General features: G+C 48.7%; 1 protein-coding gene across 1 annotated transcript; it reads left to right on the plus strand.

Annotated features, from left to right (window-relative positions):
• The first annotated feature begins 1,288 nt into the window (after window positions 1-1,288).
• On the plus strand, window positions 1,289-18,968 carry ABCB9 (ATP binding cassette subfamily B member 9). The gene is made up of 11 exons (XM_056859369.1): window positions 1,289-1,907; window positions 2,739-2,853; window positions 3,614-3,744; window positions 5,773-5,978; window positions 8,466-8,663; window positions 9,580-9,708; window positions 11,574-11,762; window positions 14,396-14,569; window positions 16,961-17,120; window positions 17,843-17,979; window positions 18,675-18,968. The coding sequence occupies exons 1-11, from the start codon at window positions 1,289-1,291 to the stop codon at window positions 18,966-18,968; spliced, it is 2,352 nt and encodes a 783-aa protein (XP_056715347.1).
• The last annotated feature ends 818 nt before the right edge of the window (window positions 18,969-19,786 follow it).

Genomic DNA, 19,786 nt, shown 5'->3' on the forward strand with positions numbered 1-19,786 from the left:
CTCTCTCCCCCGCCCCGATCCAACACCCCCCCCCGAAAGAGATGCTTCAGGTAACTTAGGCCCAAGGGGTACGGGGTTTTCAGAGTTTTGTTTCATTTTTAAAAAGACTGATTACTAAAAAGGGAAGTGGTTCAGACCCTGAGAGTTTATTAGTGGTTGACACAACCGAAACAGGAATGTGGCTGGTCGGATTGTTGATTTTCTTTGTGGATGGAAAATAAGTTTGCACCCGTGATGGAGAGTCAGGCTCTTTTCCCCTGCCCTGGTGTGGCAGCAGTGGCTTCCGCCCGCCTCGCACAGGGCCGCCCCAGGGTTGATTTGGCTCTGGCGGGGTGGGGGCAGGCGGTCCCCAGACCCTTGTTCTTACTGGGACCTTTTCCAGTGACCTTAAGGGCCGATCTGCCCCTGGTCAGGGGCGGAAAGATAGAGAAGAGCTAAGGGGTAGGCCCAGGAAGCAACATGGCTCCCAGAGTGCTCCATTCTGAATGATTATGTCAGGTTGATGAGATGCGCTGGTTGCTCTGAACTGTGGGGCAGTTGGTCTCTTGACAGCCAGCGTGGCGTCGTGGGTAATAGCGGCGGACTCTAATCTGGAGAACCAGGTTTGATTCCCCACTCCTCCACCTGAGCGGCAGACCCTAATCTGGAGAACCAGGCCAGTCACAGTTGTCTCCAAACTCTCCCAGCCCCACCTACCTCACAAGGTAGAGAAAAGTGGGGTATAAAAACCAACGCTTCTTCTTGTTCTTCCTGCCCTGTTTGCAGGTTACTTAAGGCAAGACCAGCCAACCTGTGAAGGGATCACTGTTTCATTCCTCCCTACCCTGGCAGCGATTTGAGGGGGGGAAATATTTTTTATGGAGGGTGGAGAATGAGAGAGCATTTTAGACAAGGAAATCTGGGAACAGGAGCACAAGACGACTGGACTGTGTGTTGACTCTTTTGGTAACCAATGCTTTGAGCCAGCGTGGTGTAGTGGTTAGGAGTGGTGGTTTGGAGCAGCGGATTCTAATCTGGAGAACTGGGTTCGATTCCCCACTCCTCCAATCGAGTAAGGCCCTCTGGAAGAGGAAGGTCTTCATACCACTCCAGAAGGCTTTCAAAGATGGAACTGCTCTCTTTACTTGAGGGAAGGAGTTCCTCAGTTCTTCTCACATTCTCTTCTCCCTTTCAGGAAAAGCTAGACTGACATGTAGGCTTCAGCACTTGGCTAGGAGACCTTCCGTCCCTCCTCGGCGCCATCTTTTGCCGTTTCTTCTCTTCTGCCTCAACTCCGGAGAAGCTGAAAATGCGCGCCTGGAAAGCGGTGGCCGGCACGCTGGCCTTCGTCGGCATGGACGTGACAGTGACCACGTTGCTGTATGAGCACAGCCGCAGCGCCGGCAGCATCCTCCAGGACATGAAGCACTTTAACATCTTCGACTCCATGCTGGACGTCTGGGGGGCCTGCCTGTACCGGAGCTGCCTGCTCTTGGGGGCTGCCATCGGGGTAGCCAAAAACACCAACTACGGGCCCAAGCGACTGAAAGTGTCCCGGACTTTCATCACGCTGGTCTGCCTCACGGTGGGGATCTATGCCCTGGCCAAGCTGCTGCTCTACGCGGAGGTGAGGAAGACCATCAAGAACCCGTGGTTCTGGAGTCTGTTCGCGTGGACGTACCTGTCTCTGGCGGCCACGTTCTTCCTGTGGCAGCTGCTCTCTTCCGTGAAACCTACCAGGGAGACTTTGGGAGTAAATTCGGAGTCTCGGACTGAAGCAGAGGAAGCAGGGGACCCCACGCCTCTCGGGGCCCAGCCAAAGAAAGAGGAGACCTCGGCAGCCACGATTTGTAAACTTTTATCTTATACCAAGCCCGACATTCACTTCCTTGTGGTGGCCTTTTTTTTCCTGCTGGTTGCTGCTTTAGGTGAGTGGCTCAGATTTGACAATTTAAGGTTATCAGGTGCTGCTGGACCCAGTTCCAGGTGCTGCACTTTTAGAAAGAGGTAGAGGGATCTGAAAAGGGAGCCAGCGTGGTGTAGTGGTTAAGAGCGGTGGTTTGGAGCAGTGGTTGGATTCCCCACTTCTCTACATGAGCGGTGGAGGCTAATCTGGTGAACTGGATTTGTTTCCCCACTCCTACACATGAAGCCAGCTGGGTGACCTTGGGCTAGTCACAGCTCTCTTAGAGCTCTCTCAGCCCCACCTACCTCCCAGGGTGTCTGTTGCGGGGAGGGAAAGGGAAAGCGATTGTAAGCCGGTTTGATTCTTCCTTAAATGGTAGAGAAAGTCGGCATATAAAAACCAACTCTTTTTCTTCTTCTTCGCTCCTACTCATGAAGCTGGCTGGGTAACCTTGGGGTAGTCACACTCTCTCTTTACTTTGTTTTAATTTTCTCATTCTAATTCTATTACATGGCTTACTGGTTGTCCCATCCTGGTGGCTGCGTTGACTTCCACTGCAGAATCTGCCTCGAGCCTCTGTGAGAAAGGTGGACTCTAAACATAACTAATTAATTGAGTTGCAAGGATCTTTTTTTATGGCTCTCTTTGCTGGTATTTATTAAGCTCCCAGCCAAAATGAGGGGTTTATGCAGTCAACATTTCTTGTCCCCCGAGTTCTCCCATTTGGATGGTGGGGTAGTCGGAAATTGGGTGAACTGTAAAGGACCAAATGAGTTTAGAAGCACAGCAGGGAGTCCCTGTCTTTAAACGTTATTGCTTTTTTGCCTTAAATTTACCTTTTTGCCCCCAATAGGAGAAACATTCCTGCCATACTACACAGGCCAGGCCATTGACGGAATAGTCATCCAGAAGAGCATGGACAAGTTTACCACCGCTGTGGTGATCATGGCTGTTCTAGCCCTAGGAAGGTATCCTTGCTAGAATAATTGGCACGTTTGTGCTACTCTTGGGACCAATGACTTCCTTGTAGAGTCTAAATGTTGTGACGTGTCCTGTATGGGATTGCTCTGGAGGATGCACTTCCTTGTGGAGCGTCACCAGGTTGGGGTACCTTCTCCTTACTTTTCCCTTTCAGAGAGTATTGTGTGTTCTGAGACCCTCTCAGGGCTCCCTGCTTTTTAGGGAGGAAGAGGAAGAGTTGGTTTTTATATGCCAACTTTCTCTACCACTTAAGGGAGGCCGGGGAAATCAGTGCCTCTCAGGCTGGTGGTCCCATCTGTTCACGCATTCAAAATGGGCGGCTGAACAATGCCTGTCTCGATTTCTCTCTAGGCCTCCTAGAGAGCCAGCGTGGTATAGTGGTTAAGAGCAGTGGACTCTAATTTGGAGATCTGGGTTTGATTCCCCATTCCTCCACATGAGCGGCGGACTCTGAACTGGTGAACCGGGTTCAATTCCACACTCCTCTGTATGAAGCCTGCTGGGTGTCCTTGGGCTAGTCACAGCTCTCTCTGAACTCTCTCAGCTCCGCCTACCTCACAAGGTGCCTGCTGTGGGGAGAGGAAGGGAAGGTGATTATAAGCCGCTTTGAGACTCCTTAAAAGGAAGATAAAATTGGGATATAAAAACCAACTCTTCTTCGTCTTCTTCCTTTTGTGTGGTATGGTGGGGCTGAGGGATCGTGTGTCGGTGTCTGTCTGTCCTATAACGTCTCTTATCTGCAATCAGTTCATTTGCCGCAGGTATCCGAGGTGGCGTCTTTACGCTTGTCTTCGCTCGGCTGAACATCCGGCTGCGCAACAGCCTCTTCCGGTCGTTGGTCTCGCAGGAAATGAGTTTCTTCGATGAGAACCTGACAGGTGGGCTTCTCTCTCTCTCTGCCACACGGGGTCTCCAACGGGAGGCCCCCAGGCTTTGCCAACATTGTCACTGTTGACCATTTATCAATACCTCCTGTGTTTAGGACAGATTTCAGTACTTAATGCAACCTAATTGTGAGCTGGGTCAGTATTCCCCTTTTGTAGATGGAAAACAGAGGGTGCAAATCTTAGGCTCAAAGATATCCATTGGTAAAACGTTATGGTACCTTCACACATGCTGAATAATGCACTTTCAATCTGCTTTCAATACACTTTAACAATGGTATGAAGGGCTGTCACTTAGAGGAGGGCAGGGAGCTGTTCCTGTTGGCAGCAGAGGATAGGAATCGCAATAATGGGTTTAAGTTGCGGGCAGAAAGGTACCAGCTGGATATCAGGGGGAATTTTTTTTACAGTAAGAGTTGTTTGACAGTGGAATCAGCTATCTAGGGAGGTGGTGAGCTCCCCCCTCACTGACAGTCTTTAAGCAGAGGCTAGACAAGCACTTGTCAGGGATGTTCTAGGCTGATCCTGCATTGAGCAGAGGATTGGACTAGATGGCCTGTATGGCCCAACTCTATGATTCCATGAGGGAATTCCAGGCACAACAGGCAGCATGGTAGAGTGAGTGAAGCAGAGTCTTTGTGGGTGGCTGTGGCTATATTTGCCCCGTAACAGCATGTAGCGGTTCCAGTCTGTGGCAACAGTCAAAACGGAAGACCTGGTTAAACGCTTGAGGTTCGCCGAGGGGTGTGGACCAGCCTTGTGGGAAGGTTTGGCTCAGCCCGTCAGTCTCCCTTTGGTTTAAAAGGGATTTGTTATGTGGCTGGGCAGGAGGCTGCTGTGCCAGAAACACCATTCCAGATTGCCCTCGGGTACATGGAACCAGCCACGCAGGCCTTTGGATTCTGGCCTGGGAGTTTAAGCAAAAGGGAGTGATTACTCTGCTCTGTGGTCTGGCTGGTCTCTTGAGGTTTCTGGCAGCAAGCTTCCATCTGACCAAAAGGCCCCACAAAAGCCTTTGGCCCTCTCGCCCTGGCTTGCCATAAAATTTAAAACAGTCTGTCGAAGTCAGAACAGAAAAGCTTCCCTCTCTGCAGCCCAGCAAAATCAGTTGCATCGCTCCAGATTTTGCCAACAGAAGTCCACTCACTGCAGAGTCTTATCACCTGCCAAAGACTTGGGTAAATGAAGAAAAAAATCTTGAATGGATACCCAAAGACCAGTAAAGTAAGTGCCTGACAAATGTCCCTACAGTGGGCATTCCACCATGGTCTGTGGCTCAGTGGTGAAGAAGAAGAGTTGGTTTTTATATGATGACTTTCTCTACCACTTAAGGGAGACTCAAACCAGCTTACAGTCATCTTCCCCTTCCCTCCCCACAACAGACACTCTGTGAGGTAGGTGAGGCTGAGAAAGCTCTAAGACAGCTGTGACTAGCCCAAGGTCACCCAGCTGGCTTCATGTGTTGGAGTGGGGAAACAAATCCAGCTCACCAGATTAGCCTCCGCCACTCATGTGGAGGAGTGGGGAATCCAACCCAGCTCTCCAGATCAGAGTCTACTGCTCCAAACCACTGCTCTTAACCACTGCACCACGCTGGCTCCTGCATGCAGAAGGTCCCAGGTTCAATTCCTGGCACCTCCAGGTAAATGGATCTGGCAGAAAGGGATGTGAAAGATCTCCTCCACCGGAGACCCTGGAGAGCCACTGCCAGTCTGAGTAGACAGAACCAACTTTGATGGGCCATTTGGTCTTATTCAGTGTAAGACAGCTTCATGTGCATCTGGGCAACAGAGAAGGCCTTCTTCCCACTCCCACTTTGTAGCTGCCCACCTTGCTTCTGAAGGTGAGGGCAACCAGAGGAAGGCATGAGTGGGTGATCTTAAAACTGCGGATGCCAGTCCAGCACACATCACTTCAGGGGTGAACTGGGAATTTTTTTTTATGCCGCTTGTATTGTTTTATCGTATTTTACTTTGTGATCTGCCTTGGGCAGGTCTTCTAAAGCGACCGGGCCTCTTGCAGGTGACATTATTTCCCGGCTGACCTCAGACACCACCATCGTGAGCGACCTTGTCTCGCAGAACATCAACATCTTCTTGCGCAACATGGTGAAGGCCACGGGTGTCATTGTCTTCATGTTCAGCCTGTCCTGGCAGCTCTCCCTGGTGACCTTCATGGGCTTCCCTATCATCATGCTGATGTCTGATCTTTATGGGAAATACTACAAGGTTGGTACCCAGAGCTTGCTTTCACATGCGGATTGGGTGGTGGGATGTGTAATAAAGTAAAAAGTGCCCCTGAACATGGTGCATTAAACCCTAGCCATGTAACTAGAACAGCTAGCAGGGACTTTTCAGGTACAAGAAATGAAGTTGTGTTTGGAGATGACATAGAAGAAGAAGAAGAGTTGGTTGTTGTATCCCGATTTTCTCTACCTTTTAAGGAGAATCAAACTGGCTTACAATCGCCTCCCCTCCCCCCCGCACAACAGACACTTTGTGAGGTAGAAGAAGAAGAGTTGGTTTTTATATGCCGACTTTCTCTACCACTTAAGGGAGACTCAAACCAGCTTACAACCACCTTCCCTTCCCCTCCCTACAACAGACTCCCTGTGAGAAAGGTGGAGCTGAGAGAGCTCTAAGAGAGCTGTGACTAGCCCAAGGTCACCCAGCTGGCTTCGTGTGTAGGAGTGGGGAAACAAATCCAGTTCACTAGATTAGCCTCCGCCGCTCATGTGGAGGAGTGGGGAATCAAACCCGGTTCTCCAGATCAGAGTCCAGCACTCCAAACCACCGTTCTTAACCACTACACCATGCTGAGAGCGTTTGAAGAGAACTGTGACTAGCCCAAGGTCACCCAGCAGGCTTCATGTGGAGGAGTGGGGAGACAAACCCAGTTCACCAGATTAGAGTCTGCCGCTCATGTGGGATTTTGTCCCACTAGTTTCTACTTCTTGGCAGCCCTGGCCTCAAGTTTTCAAGGTCAGTTGCATCAAGGGGCTCACTTTTCAAAAGGGGTCATGCTACAGCTTCCCTAACTACCGTGGGGACTGTTCCTTCTCTCAACTAGGCATTGATATTGTTAGCCATCCATATGACTGAACACGTGATGATCCTGTCTTGTGACAGAGCTTACCTAACAGGGTTGCAATAAGGATAATTAAGATAAGAGATATGAAGTTCGTAGAACACTCCAGATTGTAAGATCTTTGGAGCAGGATCTCTCTCGTTTCCCCCCCCCTTCTTATTTGTTTAACTTTCTGTGGTGAAAATATCCAGGTGACATGTTCATGGCGACCTTTGTAGAGCTTCCCTTTAGCCCCGGGGTCAGCTGCTGCAATTAAATGCAACCCCCATTTCCTGGTACTCATAACTGTTAAGCAGGGAGTGGTAATAGAGGATTTACAATTTTTCCCCCAACCCCCCCCCCAACCCTGGAATATGTTTGGGATTTCTCTCGTCCCTTTGACGTGTGCAGTTCCACACCCCATTTCCTTTCCCCTTCAAACTTGTAATACCTGTTGGGACATCTGCACACCTGGCTGAGCCTTCACTGTTCGTCGGCTGGCTGGTCTTGCGTTGCTCACCTCTGCATAAGCCGTAGCCTCGACTCGGCCACCCTTATCATGAACTTGGCTTGATTAGTCAGTCCACATTTCCTGTTCTGCCACGTCCTTTTTGTTACGCCAGGCCGAATCGCTCTGCAGAGGCAAGAGGCCAGCCCTGCACAATACTACAGGCACACTAGTGTTCTGTAAGGGTTTGAGTCACTGAATGCCTGGATTCCTGCCAGTAGCAGTTTCTTGGCTTTCTGACATTGCTAGATTTAATCCGGCGGAGAATGGGACTCGAGGGAATGAGGCAGGTTCTGCTAAATCAAGGTCTGTGGGATACACATGCTTCATTGACCTTCTTAATGCTCTCTCCTTTCCCACCCTTGCTGTTCTGCACACAGGGAAGCTCCCACTGCAACGATAAACTTCGAACAGACGGGCCAAAACAGCTCCACGTGGTCTAGTCCTTGTCTGCTTCCATACTGGGGTGTTGCTCTACGCCCCCCCTCAAAGAAACAGCAGCAGTTTTCTTTTGTGCTTCCATATGACATCACTGTTCAGTTGTGGTGAGCCAGCGTGGTGTAGTGGTTAAGAGCGGTGGACTCTGATCTGGAGAACCGGGTTTGATTCCCCACTCCTCCACATGAGCGATGGAGGCTAATCTGGGGAACTGGATTTGTTTCTCCACTCCTACACACGGAGCCAGCTGGGTGACCTTGGGCTAGTCACACTATCTCAGCCTCACCTACCTCACAGGGTGTCTGTTGTGGGGAGGGAAAGGGAAGGTGATTGTAAGCCAGTTTGGTTCTGCCTTAAGTGGTAGAGAAAGTTGGCATATAAAAACCAACTCTTCTTCTTTTTCATGGCTCTTCTGTTTGTAGCATCCCTCCCAAAACACAGCACACAAAACTAAACAATAGTTCTCCAGCCATCGTAATACAGCTGGATGAGGGAAACCTTCTCTTGTTGAGAATTGCACATTACAAAATGGTACTTAAGGTGTGTGTGTGTGTGTGTGTTCATTGGCTGGCACTTGTAGGTATCCTCAGACAGTGCTGGTGAAGGCTTGAGAAACGCTGAAATATGATCATTCCATGTCTCGGTTACTCAACAGTCTTTCTCCCCCGTGGTGTCCTCCTCCCCACTCTGTTCCCCCATTCAGAAACTTTCCAAAGAAGTTCAGAACGCTCTAGCAAAGGCCAACAACACTGCCGAGGAAACCATCTCCGCCATGAAGACCGTCCGCAGTTTTGCCAACGAGGAGGTGGAGGCCACCGTCTATCGGGACAAACTGCAGCAAGTCTATAAACTCAACAAAAAAGAGGCCCTGGCATACACCTACTATGTCTGGTCCAGTGGGGTAGGTGGAAGCTCTGTCCCCTCGTTCCCTGGTTCCCCTTTGTAGGCATGCTGGATAATCCAGGTTTGTGTAATATGTGGTTGAATCTGAGGCCAAACTATTGCTTTGCTTCACATTTGATCCTGGATAGGGAGTTGTACGCTTTTGCACAAAACTGCAGCTCAAACAGTATATGTTCCCTGCGTGTCTTGCTTTCAAAATACTATTAATTCAACCCTAATTCTAGGGATTTTTATCCTGAGTGCATTAGATTAAATGAGCTGTCAAGCCTTTATCCGAAGCATCAATTTTATGTTTCGAGGTGATAGATCACGATGGGTAGCTGTGTTAGTCTGTCTGTAGCAGCAGAAAAGAGCAAGAGTCCAGTAGCACCTTAAAGACCAACAACATTTCTGGCAGGGTATGAGATTTCATGAGTCACAGCTCACTTCTTCAGATACAGCTAGAATGTGAGTCCATTTATTATTAAGTACAGAAGAATGAATTCACACACCCAATGACAATAGCATGTAAATTTCAATACCAGGTAAATGACATTAGCAGGCGTGATTGGATCAGGTGTGATATGCAGAGGGGTAGTAGGCATGAGGAAATCAGCATTGGTAATGAGACAGGAATCCCAGGTCCCTATTCAATCCCAGAGAATGCATTGTCTCGAGCTTCATTATTAGTAGTAATTCAGCAGTCAAGGTGTTGCAATAATTAATTAATTTCCCTGACCCACATCAGGTGTTTCTGCTCAAACCTGCCCTATGGCCATTCCCCAAATCTTGCCTGTTTCAGCTTGTTACTTGCCAGGAACTTGGATGTATTGTTGTTCAGTGGGGGAAATGTGGTTGCCGTTTTGAGGGGATTCTTGTGTCCAGGAAACCCTCAGGTATCTCTGTGAGTCTGAATGTCTTGTGCCTGTTTTCAGCTGACTCTCCTTGTCGTCCAAGTCAGCATCCTGTACTACGGTGGACACCTGGTGATCTCTGACCGGATGACCAGCGGGAACTTGATATCCTTCATTATTTACGAGTTTGTCTTGGGAGACTGCATGGAGGCAAGTGCCGTCGACCTGCGAGCGCTCGTGTGCTGTCAGAAACTGCCGTATCGGATCTCGGTTGAGTTCCAGTTCTCTCAAATTCTATGCCGTTCTCCAGTGACACCAGCACTGAAGACTGAATCTCTCGGTCTTGGCCTGAGATTTCCGTAGCTTGGAAAGTCTTGGACAGGGATTTTAAGCCAGTTTAAGCCTCGGGTGTTTCTGTTATGTACTGTTAAGCAATGTGTGAAGTGTCTTCCCGTTAAAAATAATTTATGAATGAGCAGTGTTTAAAAATTGTCTCAACAGCTGGGTCTCGGAAGGGTGGTCCTGAGAGACTCACGGAGGGCATAGTTAAATTGTGGAACTCCATGCCTGAGGATGTGGGGATGGCTGCCAACTTGGAAGGCTTGAAAAGGGGAGTGGACATGTTCATGGAGGAGAGGGCTATTCATGGCTACTAGTTCAAATGGATACCAGTCATGATGCATATCTATTCTCTCCATGATCAGAGGAGCATGCCTAATATATTAGATGCTGTGGAACGCAGGCAGGACAATGATGCTGCAGCCGTCTTGTTTGTGGGCTTCCTAGAGGCACCTGGTTGGCTACTGTGTGAACACATTGCTGGACTTGATGGGCCTTGGTCTGATCCAGCGTGGCTTTTCTTATGTTCTTATGGAGGATGGGGTTATCCATGGCTACTAATCGAAATGAATACTAGTCATGATGCATACCTATTCTCTCCAGTATCAGAGGAGCATACCTATTATGTTAGGTTCTGTGGAACACAGGCAGGACAATGCTGCTGCAGTCGTCTTGTTTGTGTGCTTCCTGGAGGCACCTGGTTGGTCACTGTGTGAACAGACTGCTGGACTTGATGGGCCTTGGTCTGATCCAGCCTGACCTTTCTTATGTTCTTAACACAGTCTGTAACCGTATACTATCAATGAAAAAGAACCCTTAATTTGGGGGCGGAGACCTGTGCCTGCAATAATCAGAAAAAACTTCCAGCAATCGATTTTTTAAAAAATCAAAAATAAATATGCTTGTGGAAAGACAGCCAAGAAGTAGCTTGGTGCCTGTCCAGAGACAGGTTCAGGAAGGTAAGCGCTGCACCACTAGAGGCAATAAGTATTTGCTCTGCATCCTACCCTCCAGATCTGAGTGGAAAGGAAGGGGATATACAGGCAAAGGTGTACCCAGGGACCCACACAGGTGTTTGGGTAATGTTCAATATTGACCAGACCTTCCTTTCTGTAACCCCTTGAGATTTCCTTTTCTGAACCTGAACAGTATTCAAGCAATACATAATTAACTTGTGGAGCTCCCTGATACAGAGATAGACACAAGTTTAGACAGTCTTGGGGCTGCCACTGAAAAGCCCTGTCTGTTGTGCCCACCAAACGAGCTTCTTTGATTGATGGGACAGTCCCTGTGATCTTATTTCCGAGGCAGGAACATATGGGAGAAGACGGTCCTTCGAGTACCCCTGTCCCAAGTCATGCAGGGCTTTATTATTTATTAGCTAAATCGAACTCCCAAGTTCAGAGGCGACATGCCTCTGGGTACCAGTATGCTAGAGGGCAACAACAGGGAAAGGCTTTGGACTATTTTATGGTCTGTTTATGGGCCTTATGGGAACATCTTGGCCACCATGGAAAGCCAGACACTGGGATCCACGGACCCTTTGGTCTGATCCAGCGATCTGCTTGTGTGTGTTGTGTGACTGCTGCCGTCTGACGTTTGCAAAGTATCTTTTAACAGGATTACATTTTTGGGGGGACAGTGAAGTTTGGCTGTACTTGTGGAAATTTGTTGTAAACTTTTTAAAAAGAGGCTTTCTTCTAATTTTAACGTGCTTCCTCTCATGGTTTTTGAAGTCTATAGGCTCCGTCTACAGTGGTCTGATGCAGGGAGTTGGCGCTGCGGAGAAAGTGTTTGAATTCATAGAGCGGGAGCCAACCATGCTCAACGAAGGGACCCTGGCTCCCAGCCAACTGGAAGGCAGAGTGGAGTTCAAGAACGTTACCTTCACTTACCGCACCCGACCGGCAACCCAGGTCCTGCAGGTAAGCCTGTTCCAGTGCTTATGGAAGGACTGTTTGGAGATGGTGAAATGTTCAGGTGGCTGGGAGCTGTGGTTGCTGCTGCCGTATTGCTTTTATCATGACTGCACGCAAGCTTGGGCTACTTCTGTCTTCCTGGTGCAGCATGCAGTCCAATTGGGTGGTATCCCCTCTTTCAGACAGGGGTAGGGTTGCCAACCTCCAGATGGTGGCTGGAGATCTCCCACTATAACAACAGATCTCCAGCCGACAGAGAACAGTTCCCCTGGAGAAAATGGCCACTTTGGCAATTGGACTCTATGGCGTTGAAGCCCCTCCCCTCTCCAAACCCAGCCCTCCTCAGTCTCCACCCCCAAATTCTCCAGGTCTTTCCCAACCCAGAGCTGGCAACCCTACACAGGAGGCCACTGAAATTCAGTCAGAGCTGCTCCTTCTCCCACAGTCTTCCATTAAATTGTACCAAATTCCAGTCCCAAACAGTCCCTTTTTGTAGAGGCTTATAGATCACAGAGGGAAGAGAAAAGGAGCTTTATCATTAAGTTCTTCCATCCTTCCTTCTTCTGCATATTCTGCCCCCCTCCCAATCCTAGCCATGGCAGGGTCTGTAGACACCCCAACCCGCCTTAAGCAATAATTTTCCCCAGTAGAGAATTTTTTAAAAAAACAAAAGAGGCTTTTGTCTTTGTGGCAGTTTCCATTTAAAGAATGAGGTCTTATTTTTAGAACAGGAAAATTTGGGATTAGATCAGTGGTGGCCAGTACACCTCAAAAGGGAGGGCGGTCCAGACCTCTCCCTCTTGACCCATACAAACATAGCATAGTTCATAAAAGGAGGAAGTAAAGGGGACTTTTTATTTTTTTTTGTAATGTATTTAATGAAAATGTTATAAATAGGTAAAAGATCCTGAACTGGTCTTTCAACTGATGATGTTCAACTTGCATAAGAATCCATAGACATCAACATGCAGACATACCATTATTTGACATGGTTTTCCCCCGCACCCCACCCCAGAAATGTGGCATTCCCATGTAATAAGGAAATCTGGCAGTGGTCTTGTGCCCCCCCCCCATCAAAAACTCTGTCCACTGCTCCTTTGCGGGACTGGAAGGCTTTAGACCGGAAGGCTTTGCAGGACTGGAAGGCCTTTCCTTTCCTGGAGTACTGTGCTTAGTTAAATTGTGGAACTCCCTGCCCCAGTACGTGGTGATGGCTGCCAACTTGGAAGGCTTGAAGAGGGGAGTAGCCAAGTTCATGGAGGAGAGGGCTATCCATGGCTACTAGTCAAAATGGCTACTAGTCATGATGCATACCTGTTCTCTCCAGTCTCAGAGGAGCATGACTATTATATTGGGTACTGTGGAACACAGGCAGGAGAATGCAGCTGCAGTCGTCTTGTTTGTGGGCTTGCTAGAGGCACCTGATTGGCCACTGTGTGAACAAACTGTTGGACCTGAACAAACTGTTGGACCTGATGGTCTGATGCAGCATGGCCTTTCTTATGTTATTATGTGTTGGCATAAAACTGAGCTGCTGGAGGAGGCAGACGCTCTGTTACAAGCAGGTGTGTTTGCAAGTCCCTGCACTGATGCAACAGGAATTGCTCAGGAAACATACAACTAGGGTGGGGGGTGCCAGATTGTGCCAGGGCTCTGAATGGTGGTGGAAAGCGCCATCAAGCCACAACTGACTTATGGTGACCCCATAGGATTTTCATGACAAGAGAGGTTCAGAGGTGGTTTGCCATTGCCTACCTCTGCATAGCAACCCTGGACTTCGTTGGTGGTCTCCCATCCAAATACTAACCAGGGCTGACCCTGAACATAAGAACATAAGAAAAGCCCTGCTGGATCAGACCAAGGCCTATCAAGTCCAGCAGTCTGTTCACACAGTGGCCAACCCTGCTTAGCTTCTGAGATGTTAACGCCATCCAGGTTGAGGCGAGAGACATTCAGAGGTGGCTTGCCATTGCCTGCCTCTGCATAGCAGCACTGGACTTCCTTAGTGGTCTCCCATCCAAGTACTAACCGGGGCTGACCCTGCTTAGCTTCCAAGATAGGGCTAGCCTGGGCCAAGTCAGGGCAGATCATAGAAAATGAAAAGAGGTGGTTTGCCAGCGCCTTCCTCTGCATAACAACCCTGGTATTCCTTGGTGGTCTCCCATCCAAGTACTAACCAGGGGTGTCCTTGCTGAGCTCCCGAGATCTGACGAGATCCAGCCAGCCTGGGCCATCCAAGTCAGGGCAGGACTCCTAATACATACTACTACTATTTTTTAGTGGTCACTCAGAAGAATGGTCAATCAGTGGGTTATAGATCAAATCAGGCCTGAACTGACCCTAGAAGCTAAAATGACTAAACTGAGGCTGTCATACTTTGGTCACATTATGAGAAGACAAGAGTCACTGGAAAAGACAATCATGCTAGGAAAAGTTGAAGGCAGCAGAAAAAGAGGTAGACCCAACAAAAGATGGATTGACTCAATAAAGGAAGCCACGGCCCTCAGTTTGCAAGACTTGAGCAAGGCTGTCAAAGACAGGACATATCTTTAATTCATAGGGTCGCCATGAGTTGGAAGCGACTTGACGGCACTTAACACACATGCGCACACACTCAGAAGGTATTTTTCATTTTGCAGAATGTCTCTTTCACCCTGTATCCTGGGAAAGTGACCGCACTTGTGGGCCCTTCTGGCAGCGGGAAGAGTTCCTGCGTCAACATTCTGGAGAACTTCTACCCTCTTCAAGACGGGCAAGTCTTGCTGGACGGGCAGCCCATCCACATGTACGAGCACAAGTACCTGCACTCAGCGGTACGCGTTGTCGATGACAACATCCGAGCACCCGCTGCCCCTCTGGCACAGCCATGCCAGCCTCACAATAATGGAGACGTTCCTAATGTGGCATTGGGTGCAAAATTTCATTTCCTGGGAATCTTCACGTGTAGTTTTTAGAGAGCTTTGGCTTGGAGCAGGGGGTGTTGAACTCATTTGTTATGTCACCAGATATGACACAGACATCACTTGGTTGGGCTGGGCCATACCTTGTCAGCCCAGATCGGGACTGGGGGGAGGCTGCCTCGTGGGCGGGATAAGAGCTCTCAAGGGGCTGGATCCGGCACACAGGCCTTATGTTTGACACTCCTGGTTTAGAGCAAAGCTTCTTAAACTGTGGGTCTTGGCCCCATATGGGGTTGCTTATCAACCGTAAAAGGTTTCTTTATGATTTATTATCAGTAAACATTTTATTTGTATACCTATTTTATATACCTATATACCTGGGGTCATGTAAAAGTTTCTTGGGCAAAAAGGGGTTGGGAGTGGAAAAAGTTTAAGAAGCCCAGGTTTATAGCATTAGACTCTATTAGATTAGGGGAGGGGGTGTGGGTCAGTGGTAGAGCATCTGCTTGGCATGCAGAAGGTCCCAGGTTCAATCCCCAGCATCTCCGGTTAAAGGGACTAGGCGAGTAGGTGATGTGAATAGATCTCTGCCTGAGACCCTGGAGAGCTGCTGCAGGTCTGGGTAGACAACACTGACCTTGATGGAGCTTGATGGTCTGATTCAGTAGAAGGCAGCTTCATGTGTTCATGTGACTAGGATGGGAGAGATGAGGGATCAAATACCTGTTGGGTTTCTACACTGGCTGTTTCCCTGACCCCCGCCCCACAGTGTCTATACAAAAATAAAATATATGCACACATGCTCTCCCTTTGTATATTGAGGGAGGATTTCAACAGGGACCCCAAGTGAGTAAGATGGCTGGAGATCCCAGGAGGGGCCGTGGCGTAATCTTTAACTGAAGGATCTCAGGCAGTAGATCCTGGGAAAGACCTTTCTGTGCCTGAGACCCTGGAGAGTGACTGCCCATCTGAGGAGGCAGTACTGAAACAGATGGGGGCAGTGGTTTAACTCTGCATCTTCATACGTTCATATATTTTCAGGGTTGATTAATCCCTTCCCCAACCCCCCCCCCCCGCTTCATATCTTTCAACTTTGAATTTTGGAAGGCCTGCGGCTCAGTGACGGAGCACCTGCCTTGCATGTCAGAGCTTCCAAATTCAGTCCATGGCCTCTTCAGTTAAACGATCTCAGGGAACAGGTGATGGAGCCTGTCTGAGCCCCCGGACCTGTGCTGTCAGTCAGAGCAGGCGGTAATGAACTGGACGGTCTGATGGAGTAAGGCAGCCTTGCCACAGAAGAAGAAGAAGAAGAAAAAGAGTTGGTTTCTCTACCTTTTAAGGAGACTCAAAGTGGCTTACAATCCCTTTCTCTCCCCCTCCTACGCAACAGGCCCCTTGTGAGGTAGGTGAGGCTGAGAGAGTTTGAAGAGAACTGTGACTAGCCCAAAGTCACCCAGCAGGCTTCATGTGGAGGAGTAGGGAATCGAACCTGGTTCTCCAGATTAGAGTCCACCGGACTTAACCACTACACCAAGCTGGCTTTGACATTTTTTGACTCTTTGATCTGTTTTTTTTTAAGGCCAAGTTTCTAGCCTCAAATTGCTGCCAAGAGACATTTGAAATGCCTGCGGAAATCTGAGAAGCCAGAAGTGGAATGAATAGGATTTCTAGGGCTTTGGTGGTTTAGTGCCCTAGATAATTCCTTCTGGGTAATGGGGAAGGCAGGAATCATGTAAAGTAAGCCAGACTTCAGATCTGATCCAAGGAAACCCTTTCTTTGTCTGTTGGGTTTAAAGTTTGAAAGATCTGTGCAATGATTATGAAATTGGGATTGGTGGGAAAGTCCAGTGCGGCAGCTGTAATGCCAGTTGGCAAAAAAAGATCATAAAGGGCTGCGTTAAACAGAATATTATGTAAGTGATGCCAGTAGTTCTCTTGAGCCAGTGCAGTGTAGTGGTTAAGAGCGGTGGTTTGGAGTGGTGGACTCCGATCTGGAGAACTGGGTTTGATTCCCCGCTCCTCCACATGAGCAGTGGAGGCTAATCTGGTGAACTGGATTTGTTTCCCTATTCCTACACGCGAAGCCAGCTGGGTGTACTTGGGCTAGTCACAGCTCTGATAGAGCTCTCTCAGCCCCACCTACCTGACAGGGTGTCTGTTGTGGGGAGGGGAAGGGAAAGTGATTGTAAGCCGGTTTGATTCTGCCTTAAGTGGTAGAGAAAGTCAGCATATAAAAACCAACTCTTCTTTGAGCCAGCATCGCTAGTCATTAAGTTGTGACTGTTCTGTGGATTCTCTCTATAGATCTCGTTGGTGAGCCAGGAGCCAGTGCTGTTTGCCCGGTCCATTGCAGAAAACATCTCCTATGGCTTGGCATCTGTCCCTTACGAGTCGGTTGTTCAGGCTGCCCAGAAGGCCAATGCCCACGTATTTATTGTGGAATTGCAAGATGGCTACCATACAGGTACTGAAAAGTCTGCTTAATGTTTTCTCTTGATGTGACCGCAGCAGGCCCCTAGCCTCTGCCACTATCAAATTGGTGTATTTCCTGTGTGGCCACCTCACTGAGGCATGAGGTAACGCCACTGAAAACCCTAGTCAGGAAAGTCAAGTCTTAAGAACATGAGAAAAGCCATGCTGGCTCAGACTAAGGTCCATCAAGTCCAGCAGTCTGTTCACACAGTGGCCAACCAGGTGCCTCTAGGAAGCCCACAAACAAGACGACTTCAGCAGCATTGTCCTGCCTGTGTTCCACAGCACCTGATATAATAGGCATGCATCATGACCAGTATCTACTTTTACTAGTAGCCATGAGTAGCCCTCTCCTCCATGAACATGTCCACTCCCTCTTCAAGCCTTCCAAATTGGCATCCATCACCGCATCCTGGAGCAGAGAGTTCCACAATTTAACGATGTGTTGTGTGAAGAAATACTTCCTTTATCCGTTTTGAATCTCTCAATCTCCAGCTTCAGCAGATGACCCCGCACTCCACTATTATGAGAGAGGGAGAAATCTTGTTGGTCTTTAGTGGACTCGAATCTAGCTGTTCCATAGATGGCTCTCCTAAGCGTCCCGATAGAGTTCATGGCAAAACTGGATTTTAAACTAGGGAGATCCCAATTCACAGCTCAGCTACCACCCGAGACCAGATTTGTTAACGTTTCTTCTTTCCCTCGACTTAACAGAAGCTGGTGAAAAAGGAGCCCAGCTTTCCGGTGGCCAGAAGCAGAGAGTTGCTATTGCAAGAGCGTTGATCAGAAACCCACCGATCCTGATCCTGGACGAAGCCACGAGTGCCCTGGATGCAGAGAGTGAGCACGCGGTGAGCAGGAGCGTGGCTGGCGTGTTTTTGTTCTGATATGGGGTTAGGGCACCAGTGATACAGGTACAAGGAGTTGCCTTCCACTGAGACAAAGGTCATCTATGCACGGGTACTTGAACTCATGTTCACCCTCTGTCTGACTCGGTTGTTCCTTGGAGTTCTGCATGAGTTTTTCATCCATTAGAAATGACCTCGCTGCCAGCCCTCGCAATGTCCGGATCTTCCTGCTCCTCTGTTAACCCAACTCTTCCTTCTCCCCTGAACTTGGCCTGGATGAAATCTCCATGCAGAAGGCATGTGTTCCAAAGCACCTAATATAATAGGCATGCTCATAAGAACATAAGAAAGGCCCTGCTAGATCAGACCAAGGCCCATCAAGTCCAGCAGTCTGTTCACACAGTGGCCAACCAGGGGCCTCTAGGAAGCCCACAAACAAGACGACTGCAGCAGCATTGTCCTGCCTGCGTTCCACAGCACCTGATATAACAGGCATGCTCCTCTGATCCTGGAGAGAATTGGTATGCATCGTGGCTAGTAGCCATGGATAGCCCTCTCCTCCATGAACATGTCCACTCCCCGCTTAAAGCCTTCCAAGTTGGCAGCCATCCCCACATCCTGGGGCAGGGAGCTGGAAAAGTGAATAAAAAAACACTAGTGTTCACTTGTATTTTTTTTAACTCTCTTCCTCTTGATAGATTCAGCAGGCTATTTATGGAGATGTCCAGAACCACACAGTACTGGTCATAGCCCACAGACTGAGCACTGTGGAGAAGGCACACAGTATCATTGTTCTCGACAAGGGCCGTGTGGTACAGCAAGGGACCCACAAGCAGCTGATGGAAGAAGGGGGCCTTTATTACAAGCTGGTGCAGAGACAGATCCTGGGCCACGAAACTGGGACAGGGGACAGCTCTCAGCCGGACGGCGGCTTGGCTGACATCCGGAGAGATTCTCCAAAGGCTGGACTGGCGGAGGAGTTCCGGATATAATGTCATGACTCTGAAATTTGGGCTGGAAGGTCATGTTATTCACAAAAAAACTCAGGACTTTGGTGGGAATCCCACTGGAAGAGGAGTCCTCTTTAGCACAGGGTCTCTAGGAATTTTCCAGACAATGAGGTCTGTTTACAGTCTTAAGCGCTCAATTTCCTTGGGCACAGGACTCCCAGCAGGCATAGCTCTGCTGACCAGAAAGAGAACCAGCAGGTCAGCAATTCCCAAAGCAATCCATGAGTTCTCTTCTACTAATGCGTGTGCAAAACTTGCTGTTATTTGTAAAGAGGTGTGATTTTTAGGCGCATGCATCCCATGGAAAGAACAATGAACCTTTTGATGGATTGTGTGGGCTGTTAAGAAAGTACTGGGGTTGAGCTGGGGCCTAAACCAGTAGTCACTTTGGGGGATCACTCTAGTGCCTGTAGACATCCTTTCTACTTCCATGAATGTTCGGTTGCGCCTCAAGTACTTTTGGATACATCTAGCTTACACAACTTTACGTGGTGTGATAGCCACAGAGAGGATGCAAGTTCATTTATTTAAAAAAAAAAACAGAAGCCTTGAAAATTTTTGGATTGGGCATCCAGAATCACTATACCTTTCTGAAAAAACGTACGCTCAGTCACCCAATAGGCACTGCAACAGAACTTCCATCCATTATGGCAGGGTTTTGGTAAAGAGAGGCCCCCGATGGATTTAATCCCTTGCTTGCAGTGATTACTTTGACACTAGCAAACCCCGGGGTAGATCCTCTTCCCACCAAGCATCTTTGCGTAGCCTTTTTTATTTCAGAGACAGGCGCTCTTAAAAAG

This window comes from Euleptes europaea, chromosome 13 (assembly GCF_029931775.1).
Source record: "Euleptes europaea isolate rEulEur1 chromosome 13, rEulEur1.hap1, whole genome shotgun sequence".
Classification (NCBI taxonomy): Eukaryota; Metazoa; Chordata; class Lepidosauria; order Squamata; family Sphaerodactylidae; genus Euleptes; species Euleptes europaea.

What these genes read in the sequence shown, in the direction of transcription:
- ABCB9 (XM_056859369.1), top strand. Translation starts at nt 1,289, where the DNA reads ATGCGCGCCTGGAAAGCGGTGGCCGGCACGCTGGCCTTCGTCGGCATG. An exon ending in TTTATGGGAAATACTACAAG is followed by an intron (nt 5,979 to 8,465) that starts GTTGGTACCCAG and finishes TCCCCCATTCAG; the next exon opens with AAACTTTCCAAAGAAGTTCA. An exon ending in ATGCAGAGAGTGAGCACGCG is followed by an intron (nt 17,980 to 18,674) that starts GTGAGCAGGAGC and finishes TCCTCTTGATAG; the next exon opens with ATTCAGCAGGCTATTTATGG.